At 43.2% G+C, this 14,579-nt stretch overlaps 1 protein-coding gene across 1 annotated transcript in view; it reads left to right on the top strand.

Annotated features, from left to right (window-relative positions):
- Positions 1–13,190, top strand: part of LOC133090984 (acylpyruvase FAHD1, mitochondrial-like) — a 39,943-nt gene extending 26,753 nt beyond the window's left edge. The window contains exons 3-5 of the mRNA XM_061189712.1: positions 7,583–7,701; positions 12,132–12,141; positions 12,775–13,190. Of these exons, the coding sequence (XP_061045695.1) occupies positions 7,583–7,701; positions 12,132–12,141; positions 12,775–13,190 (545 nt within the window). The remainder of the gene's footprint in view (positions 1–7,582; positions 7,702–12,131; positions 12,142–12,774) is intronic.
- The last annotated feature ends 1,389 nt before the right edge of the window (positions 13,191–14,579 follow it).

Genomic DNA, 14,579 nt, shown 5'->3' with positions numbered 1-14,579 from the left:
ACAAAATTTGTCCTTTTATGTCTGGCTTATTTCACTTAGCATAACGTCTTCAAGGTTCATCCGTGTTGTAGCACTGTATCAGAATTTCCTTCCTTTTTAAGGCTGAGTAATATTCCATTGTATGCATATACCACATATTGTTTAACCATTCATCTTTTGGTGGACATTTGGGTTGTATCCACCTTTTGGCTACTGTGAATGATGCTGCTATGAACATTGGTGTATAAGTATCTAAGTTCCTGGTTTTAATCCTTTTGGGTATATTATATCCAGAAGTGGAGTTGCTGGATTATACGGTACTTCTATGTTTAACTTTTTGTGGAACTGTCATGGTGTTTTCCACAGTGGCTGTACCATTCTAAAGTCCCACTAGCAATGTACAAGGATTCCAATTTTTCCATATACTCACCAACACTTGTTATTTTACAATTTTTTGTTGATTAATTGCCATATGAGTGGGTGCATCCAAATATTTTTTAAGTTGCTCTTTCTTTGGTCACAAATATGAACAAGAGCCAACATACCCTTTGATTTTTAAAAATAGTAACTGTTTGACTCCAACAAATAAGCAACACACTATGAGATGCAGCATGCATACTGACATATAGCCAAGTGAAGCCAACATATAATTTAATCATGTGCACGGCATAAAACTGTGCACAAATGGTAAGCGCTTTCCATAAGGGGAGTACTTTGTCAGATTTTATAGAGCCAAAATAAACTGGGTGTTTCTCTGAATTTGTCCCCAGTATCACACTCAGTGTCTGGGGTGTGTGTGTATGTGATGGTTTTCCCTGATGCTTTCTCTTAGTCCCACCACTAGTCCAATTGGATAAAGTACCTTTTCTTCCAAGGACTCAGTCTTTCTGTTCTGTTTGCTACTCTTCCTTCATCCTCTTGTATTGGATGCTGGTAGATGGATAGGAATACAATTCTGGGTCCTGAACTTGAGGGTCATGAAAGAAGTTGAGCAAAGACACAGAGCCAAGTTCATACCCTACAGATGTCCATGGACCACCCCATCAGGCCTATGCTTGATACCTTCTGATGTATTGATTTTGTGGCATCCCCACAACAAGGCAAGGGAAATCATCCCTATTTTACAGATGAGGACACTGTTCCCCAGAGAGGCAAGTGATTTGTCCAAAGTCACCCACCTGCTAAGCAGCAGAGCTAAAACTTAAACCCGGGTCTTCTGACTGAATGCTTTTCTTCCTTGCAACACCACCTCTTCCTTCATAACTGAGGTGGTTGAACCAGAGGTGTGTGGACAGTTGACTTCCAAGCTGGCACTATGGGAGAGCTGCTTTACACCATAAATACTCATCATAATGCATGTATTTACCACGGTGCCTACTGCATATGCTGCCCCTGTGAACACAGGCTTCCATGTGCCTGCAAGAGCAATAAATCAACCTTTGAATGGTCCTTGTGCTTTTGCCATCTCATAGCAGATTGGCTGTATGAGGAAGGTAGTTATATCTGAGACCTCTAAGAAAGCTTTTTGATTGACACTAGTTATTTATGAGAACAATGCAAGAAAATCCTCCATCGAGGGTCCTAAGTTTTCTCAGTTACACAGGCTGTGTTGCTGGGATCTTAATGAGCTTGAGGATGATGATGACGAGGATGAGGGAGCTACTATTTATTAAGACCAAACAAAATTCTGGTTTGCTGGAGTGATTTTTTTCACTAACATTGAAAGTTATTTATTGATTTATTTACTCGGTACTTGACATGTGCAGGTACTAAGGATACAAAGATGGAAGATTACCAGGACATGAACCCAACCTTGAGCAGTTCACTATCCATGACTAACAGTGGAGACAGGCACATAAACCTTTAATTAACACACGATGTAAGAAGTGCTGCAGTAGAGAGGTATTCAAAAGGACCGTGGTTACAGGGCTGGAGTAACAATGACCTCTCTCCACAGAAATCATTGAAGGCTCTACTAAGCAGGGGACATTAGAGTTGGGTATGAGTAGAAGCTTGCAATACGCAGGAATGGAAGGTTAGTGTGTGAGGTGATAAGACTGGTAATTTGGCCTGAGGCAACTTGATAGGATTCATGCAGGGCACGCTCAGGTATTGGACTTTTACCTATTGGCATTAAGGACTTATTGAAGGAAGGATTTTAAATGAGCTACTAAAAGCACAGGGCTCCCTTCTGCCTCTCATGCTCTAACAAATCTTTCCCAGGTTGCCAGGACAACTGGTAAACCCAATGTCTCTGAACATGTGTGCATCGTAAGCATTCTATAAACCACAAAATGATTTCCAAATTACCTACAAGCTACTTTTGGATTTTTAAAAAAAATTTCTGAGGGATCTTTCAAGTTTGGCGGTTTCAAAACTCTTTCCAGACCTTCACCTCAAAAGTCTCCCTGCCAAGTGGATTATGCCTTTCTCGTTGGGCTGTTTTTAGGGATTAATGAGCTCATTGCCATAATGTGCTTGGCACACAGGACTGCAATAGCTGGGATTTCATTGAGCTAACTTGCAATTTCACAGATGAGGAAACTCAGCCATGAGGACGATGAATGCCCTGAACAAGGTCTCACAGCTTGTCATCTGGAGCCAGGATTTAAACCCAGTATGCCAGACTGCAAGATCCTGTTCTTAACCATGACACCATTCTCCCCGCCAAAAAAATCCCTAAGTACAGCTCAGTAATTTACAATCTGCAGGAAGAGTCTTAAAGTTTACCAGAAAACACTGAATGGTGGAGAGAAAAGGAATATGGAGTTAGATCACAGGTTTAAATCCTGACGTCACAAATTTTGAGTAATTAGACCAGGCAAGTCACTATACCTCTCTTTGCCTTAATTTTCCCATTTCTAACATGAAGTTAGGACTTACCTTGAGGTATTATTGTAATTATTAGAGACAGTATATATAGAACACACAGAATGGACCTCGTTCATAGCAGATGCATAGTACATGAAGGCGATTACTACTACTAATGATGACAATAATGTAATTATAATGAGTTATAATGAGTTTCTTTCATAGAGATCTTTTCCTAACCTTAGACTTCAGAATATTAGGTAGGTAAGTGTTTAATAATTGTTGTTGGAAATGATGGTAAAACCATGCTTTTTCACAGGGAATCAGAGCACAGGAAACCCAAGCCAAGGCACACTAAGGCCATGTACTTGGTTTTATGCTGTATGCAAAGCATAAAGGAGCAGGAGGTGGTGGTCTTTCCTCTCTGTATGAGCTGATAATCTCCCTCACAACAGCTGTCCACCCACCCACCCGTCTACTACCCTTACATGCTTGTTTCAGAAGTGTGGGAGAGAAAGAAAAGAAAGTGCTCTGTGGTAGGAATGTGGATTGGTTCAGCCACAGTGCAAAACAGTATGGAGATTTCTCAGAAAACTAAAAATAGAACTACCATGTGACCCAGCAATTCCAGTCCTGGGTATATAACTGAAAAACACCAAAACACTAATTTGAAAAGATACATGCACCCCAAAATTCATAGCAGCATTATTTACAATTGCCAAGATATGGAAGCAGCCTAAGTGTCCATCAACAGATGAATGGCTAAAGAAGATGTGATATACATACACAGTGGATTACTAATCAGCCATAACAAAGAATGATATCTTGCCATTTGCAGCAACATGGATGGACTTGGAGGGTCTTATGCTAGGTGAAATAAGTCACACAGAGAAAGACAAATACTGTATGTTATCACTTATATGTGGGATCTAAAAAATACAACAAACTAGTAAATATAATAAAAAAGATGCAGACTAACAGATATAGAGAACAGATCAGTGGTTACCGGTGGGGAGGGACAACATAGAGGTGGGGGAGTGAGAGGTACAAACTATTAGGTATAAAATAAGCTACAAGGATATATTGTACAACACAGGGAATATAGTCAATATTTTATAATAACTATAACCTTTAAAAATTGTGAATCACTCTATTGTACAACTGTAACTTGTATAATATTGTACATCAACTATAATTCAATAAAAGAAAAAGAAAGTGCTGGGTAAGCACTTGAGAGTGGGCATATTTTCCACTAATGAAAGCTGGGGAGACATCAAGAGGAGGGGCTTTAGCCAGACCCGGAAGGACAGGAAGGGCAGGTGGAGATGCTGGGGAGCAGAGACCGGCTGGGCAGGCAGGGGCCGTGGGAGGGTCGGGGGAGGACAGCAAGTGGGCGCCCTTTGCATCTTCACTGGAGACTGTGGCACCTAGGGAGAGGGAAGCAAGTGGTCCCGAAGGGTCCTGGAGGGCCATGAAGAGAGACAAGGGGCTGTGCTGAGGCCACATGGCTGTGTGTCATGGAGATGAGTAATGAGGGCATCAGTGTGGAGCCAGATCAGGGGTTTTCAGGATAAACACACAGAGGTGCTTCACGGAGGCTGACAGAACCTGCCCCTAATGCATCCAGGGGGTCCTAAGTGCTTTAGCATATTCTCTGATGAATAATTTCTCCAACTCTAACCACGTTAGGGACACACGCGGCCACGGCTCGGTGTTCTGTCTGTCAGATGTCGTTGCCATTTAAGTGAGTGATGCAGAATGGGTCGCCCGCAGTGCCTGGGTCTGTGGAGGAAGCAGGCAGCCAGGAGAGCTGGCCCCAGAGGTTTTATTTCTTTGGCTCTGTAATCAGATTTGAGGCAGAATGTTTTTCTGTGGCTCCTCCATATAATCTCTCTGTTTTGATTCCATCTCCCCTCCTCTGCCATTCTGCTCCCTGTCGGTCTTGAGGGTTGACATGGTAAATTGCTGTGTCTCTCATCCTTCCAGACCCACTGCCCAGGCAGGATTAGAGAGGGGAAATGACCCCACAGTGGCCCGTCCTCAATTCTGTGTCCGTGGGGAGGGGAGGAGGGAAGAGAAAGCATGCTTATCAAATTTCCCAAAGGTACAGAGCCAGAAAGCTAAGGTGTCCATGGCAGCATGGGGTCGAAAGGACCCTAAAAGGCTGGAAGTCAGAAATGAATGAAATTCTGCTGGGATAAATGCAAAAGATGGCATTTAGTTCCCAAAAGTCAACTATACAAGATCAGGGGAAAATTCCCCGGACTTTATTTTTTGTGAAAGACTTAACATGGACTAATTGTGTGATAGAGCTTCTTAAAACACTGAATGTAATCTTAGGTTAAATACAAAATTTTACGATTAGAAAAGAAACTCGTATTCGTTCCCCCCCAAAATTAGAAAATTACAGAGGGCAGAGAGAGAGATGGTAGTGGTGCATAATTACCCTTAATTCTAGCTCTCACAATTATCTGTTAACCCATTGGGTTATAACCTATTTTTTTCCCCCTAGGCAAATACATACACACACACGTGTGTATATAAATATATAGTTTTTGAAAGAACATAGTTTGAAAACTGGCTTAATAGCTCACTATTATAAACAACTTTCACAGTTATATATTTTTCTGCAACACCATTTTCATTTTCTTTTTTTAAAAAAATTTATTTTAAAGTATAGTTGATTTATAATGTGTTAATTTCTGCTGTACAGCAAAGTGATTCAGTTATACATATGTATACATTCTTTTTCATTTTCTTTTCCATTATGGTTTATCAGAGGATATTGAATATAGTCCCCTGTGCTATACAGTAGGACCTTGTTGTTTATCCATCCTATCTATAATAGTTGCAACACCATTTTCAGGTATTGCAGGCATTCTAAGGATTTACCAAAATTTATTTACAAAATTTTATTTTGTACATTTTTCCTATCAATTTTTCTCTAATACATTGAATGCTGGAATGAACAGCCTTGGACATAAATTTTTGTGCACACTCTTGAGTATTTCTTTAATATAAAGTCCTAGAAGTGGAAGTTCTAGGATTTAAAGGATTATGAACATTTTAAAGGGTTTTATTTTGTTGCTTTTGATGCATATGACCAAACTGTTCCCTAGCTGAGCCACTAATGTACCTGTGTTTCCCCACATTCTCCCTGGTACTGGGTATTATGAGTTTAAAATAACTTGCCAGATTGATAAGTGAAATGTGGTATCTTATTTTAATTTTTTTGTTTTGGATTATTAGTGAGGTTAAATATTTTTTCTTTCATATTTGGCATTTTTAATCTCTTTTTACAAATGCCTATTTGTGTCTTTTGCTCATTTTTTTTCTGTCGGTATTATCTTTTGTTTACTGACTTTAAATGTTTTTAATGTTAAGGCTATTAGCTCTTTATCTGCCATCCAGGTTGCAAATATTTCTTTTCAGTTTGCTTCTTGCCTTTGAGTTAGTGTATGCATATTTCAAATTTTTATATTGCCAAATCCATAAAATTTCTATTTTTTAATCCATCAAAAATTTTATTCAATTTTTCCTTTTGTGTCATATCTAGAAAAATCTCTCCTGACCTAAGATTATATGTTCACCTATATATTTTTCCCAATACCTTTTAGGTTTTGTTTTTACACTTAAATCCTCATAATTTAATTACAATGCAGTTTAAACTAATATCCAAATCAAAGGATTTAAGTTATCAGGAGGAAGATTTTGATTCACTATGTGAGTGAAATTTCTAATGATTTAAAAGTGGACAAAAAGATAAGAGATTGACAACTGCAGAAATAAGCTAATCTCATAGCTTTACCTTCTACTGGGTTTTAAGAATTGCCTGGCATTCTCTAAGTGCTCAATTAACATTTGCTGAAAGAATGATGGTACGAGAGACCTTCGTGGCGCCTTTCAACGCTGCTTCTCTGACTTGGTTTGGTTTCCAGCTCACGCCATCTCCACAGATCCTTCCAGAACTGGAGATTGTGCCTCTCAGGGGTGAAGCAGACAAGAGGACGGGATGACACGGAGAGAGCTAATTCCAGGGGGTCTCCTTTTCAAATTTCAACCTCCACATGTTGAGTAAAGATTTGAGGGTTCATCTCTGTTTGTTGGTCACTAGGATGGGAGTGAAATAAGTAGGCGAGCCAGTCCTTAGTCAAAGGGGTTTACAAGCAGATTGGGCAGGTGAAGCAGGTACCCGTGAGGACTGAAGGAAAAGCACGTGTGCCATCAAGGAAGAGGGCTGTAGGAATGAAGAGGGTGGGGGGATGCTGCTACAGGGTCTTGAAAACAGCCAAGATGCATTTTATGAGTTGTGTCCAGAGGTTGCTCCAAGTGGTTCTCTCCTGAATGACTCTTCTAAGAAGCTCTCTGTTCAGAAAACTGAAGAAATCACAAGAGGTAAGAGTTTCTTTTTTACTTTTTCAAATGACTCAGTGACTCAAGGGAGAAGAAAATGTACCTACTTTTTAAAATGATAAGTGAAACATGAGTACACATAATGTCTATACACACACCTGCATACAAAACCCGTGTGTGTGTACATGTGCATATATACCTGTCTGATGCTTGATTTATTGTTATAGTTTTTCTCAGTAAAGATACTGTATGTTCTAGATTATACCAGCCCAGGGTAAAAGTAGGGTCTTGATGATAGTGACAAATAAGAATTTCTGTCTCTACCTCATGTGTTCTATGGAGACGCCAGCATCCCTTAAAGGACTCATGAACACGTCTGCTCTCCTCCTGGTAACCCAAGGCATCTGCCGCCTCTGCCACTCTGGTTTTCCCATCTCAGGGTTGCCAAGAGTGGCGGCTCTGCCTCCTGTCTTCTGGCTGCCCCTGCTGAGCCGTCTGTGCCCGGCTGACCAACACCAGGAGGCAGAGGATGATGTCTGCATCCGGGGGCTGCCTTCGGTAGCACCTGAGTCTGCCCAGGGTTCCAGCAGTTTTCATTTTAATAGCTCTGTAATTTTACCTTCCGTGGCCAAGATTCACATGATTCTTTGGGGATTGGGCAGGGGGATGATTTGATGGGCGGCTGTATGGGAAGCCCCTTCCCATCCTGACACTGGTTTATTCTGTTTGGAGAGGATGTGGGCAACTCTGCAGCTCTTCTCCTTTCCTGGACTCCTTGTTTCTTCAGGCAAAGTCTTCTTGCCCTGATGTGCCTGAAGTCTAGGATGAACATAGTTTATTGGACACACTTACCCACTGAGGACTCACATGATGGATTTCCAAATGGGCTCCAAAGCCAGCTGCTTTGGTTTGTACCATTTATTAGCTGGGTGATCCCAGTCACATGGCTTCACCTCTTTGGGCCTTGTTACTCATCTGTAAAGTGGAGATTATAGTACCTACATCATAATATTGCTATGGAGATTCTCTGAGTTAATATAAATGAAATGGTTAAAAAAAGTGCTAGGTAGATGGTAAGCACCTAGGTCAAAAAACAACAACTGTTATTTTAACTTCAGGCTCATTCTCCTGTTTTTTAGATTATGCTTGATTGGAAAGTTCTAATCGACATATACTCCTCATGGACTTCAAAGGGTTGAAAGATGAAAACAGAGGAAAGCCATTCAAATAGTGCTGATCATCACATCTACCCAGGTTTGGGGCTACTTTTGAGGACCAATGGCTTGGCTAGACCAACTTTCCTTCTTGCTTTCCTGTGTCCTTCCTTAAATATTTTTTGGACAGAACAGACTTGTTTCATGTTCTCACTGAGCTCCAGTTCTTATAGAGAAGGAATAAAAGGAGAGAAAATAATTGGGAGAATGGGAGAGAAAAGAGATTCATAGGGTGGGCAGTGGTGTTGGGCATACAAGTTTTGGAGTCTGACAAAGACTGTCCTTGTCATCTCTAGTGTGACCTTAATTTTAGCTATTTAGAACTCAAGATCTTTACAAGGGGGTTACTATCTACCTATCTTATGGGGTGGGGGTGAGGATTAAAGGAGAGAACTTATATGGTAGCTACTCAATAAATATTAATTTCTTACCTCCCTCCTGTCCTTACCCTAACAAGATAAAGCCAAGGTCATAAGTTGCCTGCCCATGACATAGACCTTGGAAGAATTCAGAAGCCTTCAAAAGATTATTTTAAAAGAGTTTATCTAGCAACACTCATTCCGTAATGTTTTCCCTTAACAGATTTTTTTTTTTTTTTTTTTTTGTCTTTTAAAGCAGGGGGCTCGTCTGAAGCAGGTACAGGTGAAATCTGCCAATGGTAGCTGGATCCAAAGATGGCAGTTCCATCACTTGGAAACTGACTTCTTCTGACTGCTGGTGTTGTGAAATGATGTGGGCAATTGACACATTTTGTCACTTTCCATCTGCTCCTCCCTCTCCCCCCCTTTGTTGGTATTTTTGGAAGAATGGTTAAGTACATCAACCTTCCAAAACAAAAGTAATTATTAAATCTTTCTTGTCATCAAGATGTAATGGGGTTGTGTGTCATGCATAACTCTTGGCAGTGTCTAAATCTGGATTTTAGAAACAAGATGAATTTTTTCCTTGGCCCTTTTTTCCTTTTAAAAAAGTTCAGCTTCTGCAGGAGCCTCATGGTTAGTTTTCAGACCTTGTCTTGATTTAATCGGTAACAAAATGACTTTCCCATTTTGAACAGCTCTGCCGAGGTCCACCAAACCACACAGAGCTGGCTGGTGACTACAATGAGCTTTGCCACTTACAAAAAATAGTTTTTTGGTTTATTAACTTTTTATGTCTGGAGCCTAAAATATGGAGCTTAAGCAATATGCTCACGTGAGCCTGCTGGCTGGTTGGGCGGCTGGATGAATGAAATGGTGCTTAAGGGGGTTACTATGCAGAAGTAACTACCTCCATTATTGAATAAGCTCACCCTGTGTGAGCAACTGGAGAAGTACTTTAGGTGCCTTATTTCCACTGAGACGCTCCAAAACCACAGCTAGTATTTATCGAGTGTTTACTGTGCATCAAGTTGTGCTCAGTGATTTTATAGCATCTCATTTGATCTTCATATCTTCCTAGGAAGTGTAATTACCTAGTGAGGATGCAAGTGAGAGTGACTTGACTCAGCTCTCTTCAATTTCCAAGCTAGTTTTATTGGATGATGAAACTGAAAAAAAAAAAAAAAAAAAGTCTTTGGGATAAATCTGGGATAGCTTTAGGCCTGGCTGTATCCAGGTGCTCAAATGATATGATCAGACCTCTCTCTCCTCATACTGCTTTGCCTTCCTTTATATTGACTTTGTTCTCAGCAGAAACTCTCTATGAGGTAGATGGCCACCAGTGGCTCTGGCTTATATCCTCCCAGCGTAGAGACCCAAGTAGGAAGAAAGTGCTTTTGCTCAGTGGCTCCAGCAGTCACTCTGAGTGTACTACATTTGGTTGCATGCTCCAAGGTTAGTCTTCAAACCTGAACCAGGGAGACTAGATTGAGTGGCCAGAGCTGGGTCATGTGCTTATACCGGGTCCTTTGAGGGGAGGAGTAAGGTCCACCCCATCCATAGCATATGGACTGATACTGGGAAGGGATGGTATTCCCAAAGAAAATTGGGGCCCTTTAATCCAAAGAAGACAAAATATCAGGCATCCACCACGGTTCTATTATTGGGTCCATTTCATAGATGAAGAGACTGAGGGTCAGAGAATTTGTGTAATTTAAGATCTCCCCACTGGGAAGTGCCGGAACTGGAATTTGAACCCTCAGTCTGTCTTCCTTCCATTATTTGGCCTATTTTGGGCCTGACCAAATATATTACAGTCCCTGACTCAGGAGCACCTCTTGCGTCTTTCCGCGGGCTTGGCTTCCTACAGGTTACTGGTGAGCAACTAGAGCCAGTTGTCAAACAAGAAGCAATCCAGTTACACAGGTGGAAGATTAGAAAAAAGCTCTGCTGTGTGCTGTGAATCTGATTACTGTACATGATGAATCTGCCCCCAAACAACCTTGGCAGAGCGGACAGGCACAGAGCGAGTTCCTTGGGAAGCAGGGAAGGTGCATGAACTTGCCACCCTAATATGTCACTAGGGAGCCTTCTGCTGGGCTCTGTTCTCGGGTGCATAGGAAACATGAGGCAGGTGGGCTGATTCTGCTGTCCTCGTGGTTGGGGTTGGCAACTCCCTGCAGTTGAACCAGGACCACTTGCTCCGGACACTGAGCGATCACCAGGAAGGAGATCTGTGGGCTCCCAGACCACCCTTCCACAACCTGCAGTGTTGTATCTGCAAGTGTTGGATGGGAACTTCTGGTTGCACAGGAGAGGATTCAGATGGGATATACACAGCTGTAGCATTAAACTCCAGACAGCACATGGTGAGAAGTGTATTCCGTCCCCTGTTCTCTATCAGTCCTTCTGATCAGCATCTCCCCAAGACTTTGTCCTTGATGTAGGCACATCCCAGCACCAAATCACCACTCTCTCATTTTCTTTCTAACACTAAGAGGATGGGCCTCATGCTCAGAGCCTTTGGCAGGCAATAGCATCCAGCTGGAATTCCATGGCATTGCTTTTGTTTTTATTGTATTTGTCTTTATGGTTTCCTTCCATTATGGCAGGTGGCACTGGTTTTCTACTTATGATAGGCACACACATTTTGTGCACAAAATACATTTCTTTTAGTAAAAGAAGGTGAGTGGGTTGAAAGAAAACGTTCTTAATTAGATGTGACATATGTATCAGTCAGGGTTCAACCAAATAAACAGAGGCAGTAGGAGATACATATGGAGATTTATTGCAAGGGGCTCACATAGGTGTGGGTCTGGCTAGGTGAGTTTGAAATCCATAGGTGGGTGGTCAGGGAGGGCAGGCTGGGCTGAACCTGCTTCCACAGGGGGAATTCCTTCTGCTTCTGGGAAACCTCAGCTCTCAAGGTGCCTGAACTAATTGAATCGATCCATCCAGATCATCTGGGATAATCTCCCTTACTTAAAGTCAACTGATTATGGACTTTAATCATATCTACAGATGCTTTCACCTAGATTAGTGTTTGATTGAGTAACTGGGGCTGTTGCTTTGCCAGGTTCACACACAGGATTTCCCACTCGATAGCAGCACAGGTGACACAGCCTAGTGGAGGTTGTGAAGGGGTAAGTCAATGATGCGCAGTTAGTACCTGAACTAAGCAGGTGGGGCAAATGGCTAGGATATTTAAGTCCTGATGAGGGAGCTGGGCGTTCAAGCCGGAAGTGAGACTTTCTGGGCTTGGTATTTTAGCCATGTGGGTGTTGGCAGGAGCGGTGGGAGGTGGCGCAGGGAGAGCAGGGCACAGCAGCCTGCCTTTTGGAGCACCTTCTCTTAGGCACATTTTCTATGGGACGAGCTTCTGTTTGCCTCTCTTTTCCTAATTTCGTCTGTTCAGCTTAAGAGAGGTAAGTTTGGTCTTTTTTTTAACATCTTTATTGGAGTATAATTGCTTTACAGTGGTATGTTAGTTTCTGCTTCATAACAAAGCGAATCAGCTCTACATATACATATATCCCCATATCCCCTCCCTCTTGCTTCTCCCTCCCTCCCACCCTCCCTATCCCACCCCTCTAGGTGGTCACAAAGCACCAAGCTCATCTCCCTGTGCTATGCGGCTGCTTCCCACTAGCTATCTATTTGACACTTGGTAGTGTATATATGTCCATGCCACTCTCTCGCGTGGGTTTCTTCTCAGAAAAAGTCTGCAGGCCCGGTGTGGGGCTGCTGCGGACCTGAGGGCCACCTGAGAGGCAGCGTCGGCTGGAGAGCTGCGCCAGAGCCTCCGTCTCTCTCCGGGGACCAGGCTGCGTCCCCAGGCCGGGCAGCGCCGAGGGAGCCACCAGACCGCGGCTCCCAAGGGGACTAGCACCGCGACTCCCAGGCACCGAGGGCAGAGTCAGGGGGAACAGCGCTCTGAGGTAGTCGGTCCTCTCTGGGCAGCTGTAGGCGTCCGATGGCCGGCCAGGCGGAGTCCACGTGACGCCGGGGGCCACGGGGCAGGAGCGTGGCTGCCGCCAGGCCGCCGTCCCGCTCCTGAGGGTGGGGGGTGAGCATCGTGTGCGCGGGCGGGAGCCGCGCGGCCCCTGTCGGGGAGATGCAGAGCGCCCTGCAGGGAGGGCCAGCCGGAGCTCTTCCCTGGAGCCTCCACCGCCTGCGCCCCCCGCTCCTCGTGCCCACCTACGCGTACAGCCTGCACGGGGAGCTCGAGCCGGGGGTGGTGATGCGCAAGCGCTTCTGCGCCGGCCAGGAGGCCGCGGCCATGGACTGCGTGGCCGGCTACGCTCTGTGCTTGGACGTGACCGCCAGGGACATGCAGGAAGAGTGCAAGAAAAAGGGGCTGCCTGGGACTCAGGCCAAGAGCTCCACGGCCTCCTGCCCCGTCAGAGTGTTGGTGCCCAAAGAGAAGACTCCTGACCCTCAAAACCTGAAGCTCTGGCTCAAGGTCAATGGCTAATTCAGGCAGGCGGGTGAAATATCCTTCATGATTTTTTTCCATCCCCCTACATCATCAGCTACGTCTCGAAGATAATGACCTTGGAAGAAGGAGATGTTATCTTGACCGGGACGCCAAAGGGAGTGGGACCCGTTAAAGAAAACAATGAGATCCAGGCTGGTATACAGAGGGTCGTCAGTGTGAGATTTAAGGTGGAAAGGCCAGAATATTGAGTCTATACAAAACACCCTAACTTCTTAACAGAAGTTTCAGGGGAAAAGGGAACAAGAAAAAAGCAAGAAAAGGTTATTTAATTAAATGTGATAATCCTTTAATAAGAAACCAATCTTTAAAAATGACTGGATTGCTATGCCTCAACTCAAGGAAAAACCTGATCTAGAAAAGCTGGGCCGGAAATGGAAATGAGAAACAGTGTCTTCTAGGAGTCAACATACCAAATGTTCAGAAGACTTACTTTCCTTTCCTAGAGCTGGACTGGATAAGACTTTTCACTGGGTCATTCTGGGACCAGGTGTTCAAGACTTAAAATCTGCAAAGAAAGCAGAAAAGCACGTTTCATCAGTGTTTCCCAAATTTCCTTGATCATTAAAATCATCTGGAAGTATTTGTAAAATTAAAATTTCCAAATTACTGGCCCATCCCAGGCCCCATGTATTAGTTAATGGAATTAATCTCTAGCACTCCAAGTGATTCTTAAATTGGAAATGTGGGAAAACACTACATAGTTAATTAAAGTTTTATTTAATAAGTGAGCAATTAATGACCTCACTCATTTGCTTAGGGGGTGTATTCTGGCCCATAGATTCTGGTTTCGGGATAATTTTGAAACTATTGTTTCCCAAATAAATACTCTGTCTTTTGTTTGCTCTGCACCCCCCCTAAAAAAAAGAAAAAAAGAGAAAGTCTGCAAAAGGGTAGGACTCCAATCATATAACCAGATGGTGACTGTGATTCTCATAAAGCCTCCCCTCATCACCAGTGACACCCCTTTTACTAAACTCTTCACTGTCAGATGGACTTGATCTTTGAAGCTCCGAGGTGGCCCCATCCAGTGATAATGGTCATTGAATTGGAAATGTAATTACATGATTATTAATCAAATTTTTTTCCTCCAGATTGAAGAAACAACTGAATAAGTCCACGGGGAACTTCTTCTTGTTGTGGCAATTGGAAAAGGATGTGGAACTTGCACTTAGATGAGAAGATTGATTCCAGGTGAGTTTCCTGGGGATGCGAGGGGAGGGGAGGGCAGGGCAGTTGGTTTCATTTTTTAAAGACTGGAATTTTCTGTTTCCTTTGGAGGCCTTAATTAACTTTCTGGACCATGAGCCATGCCTTCATAGAACACAGAACTGATCAGATTTCCCGTGCTTGACCCACGGAGCAGTG

Source organism: Eubalaena glacialis, chromosome 1 (genome assembly GCF_028564815.1).
Source record: "Eubalaena glacialis isolate mEubGla1 chromosome 1, mEubGla1.1.hap2.+ XY, whole genome shotgun sequence".
Classification (NCBI taxonomy): Eukaryota; Metazoa; Chordata; class Mammalia; order Artiodactyla; family Balaenidae; genus Eubalaena; species Eubalaena glacialis.
Note: the sequence above shows the minus strand (reverse complement) of the source record. Positions and strands in the feature narration are given on the sequence as shown.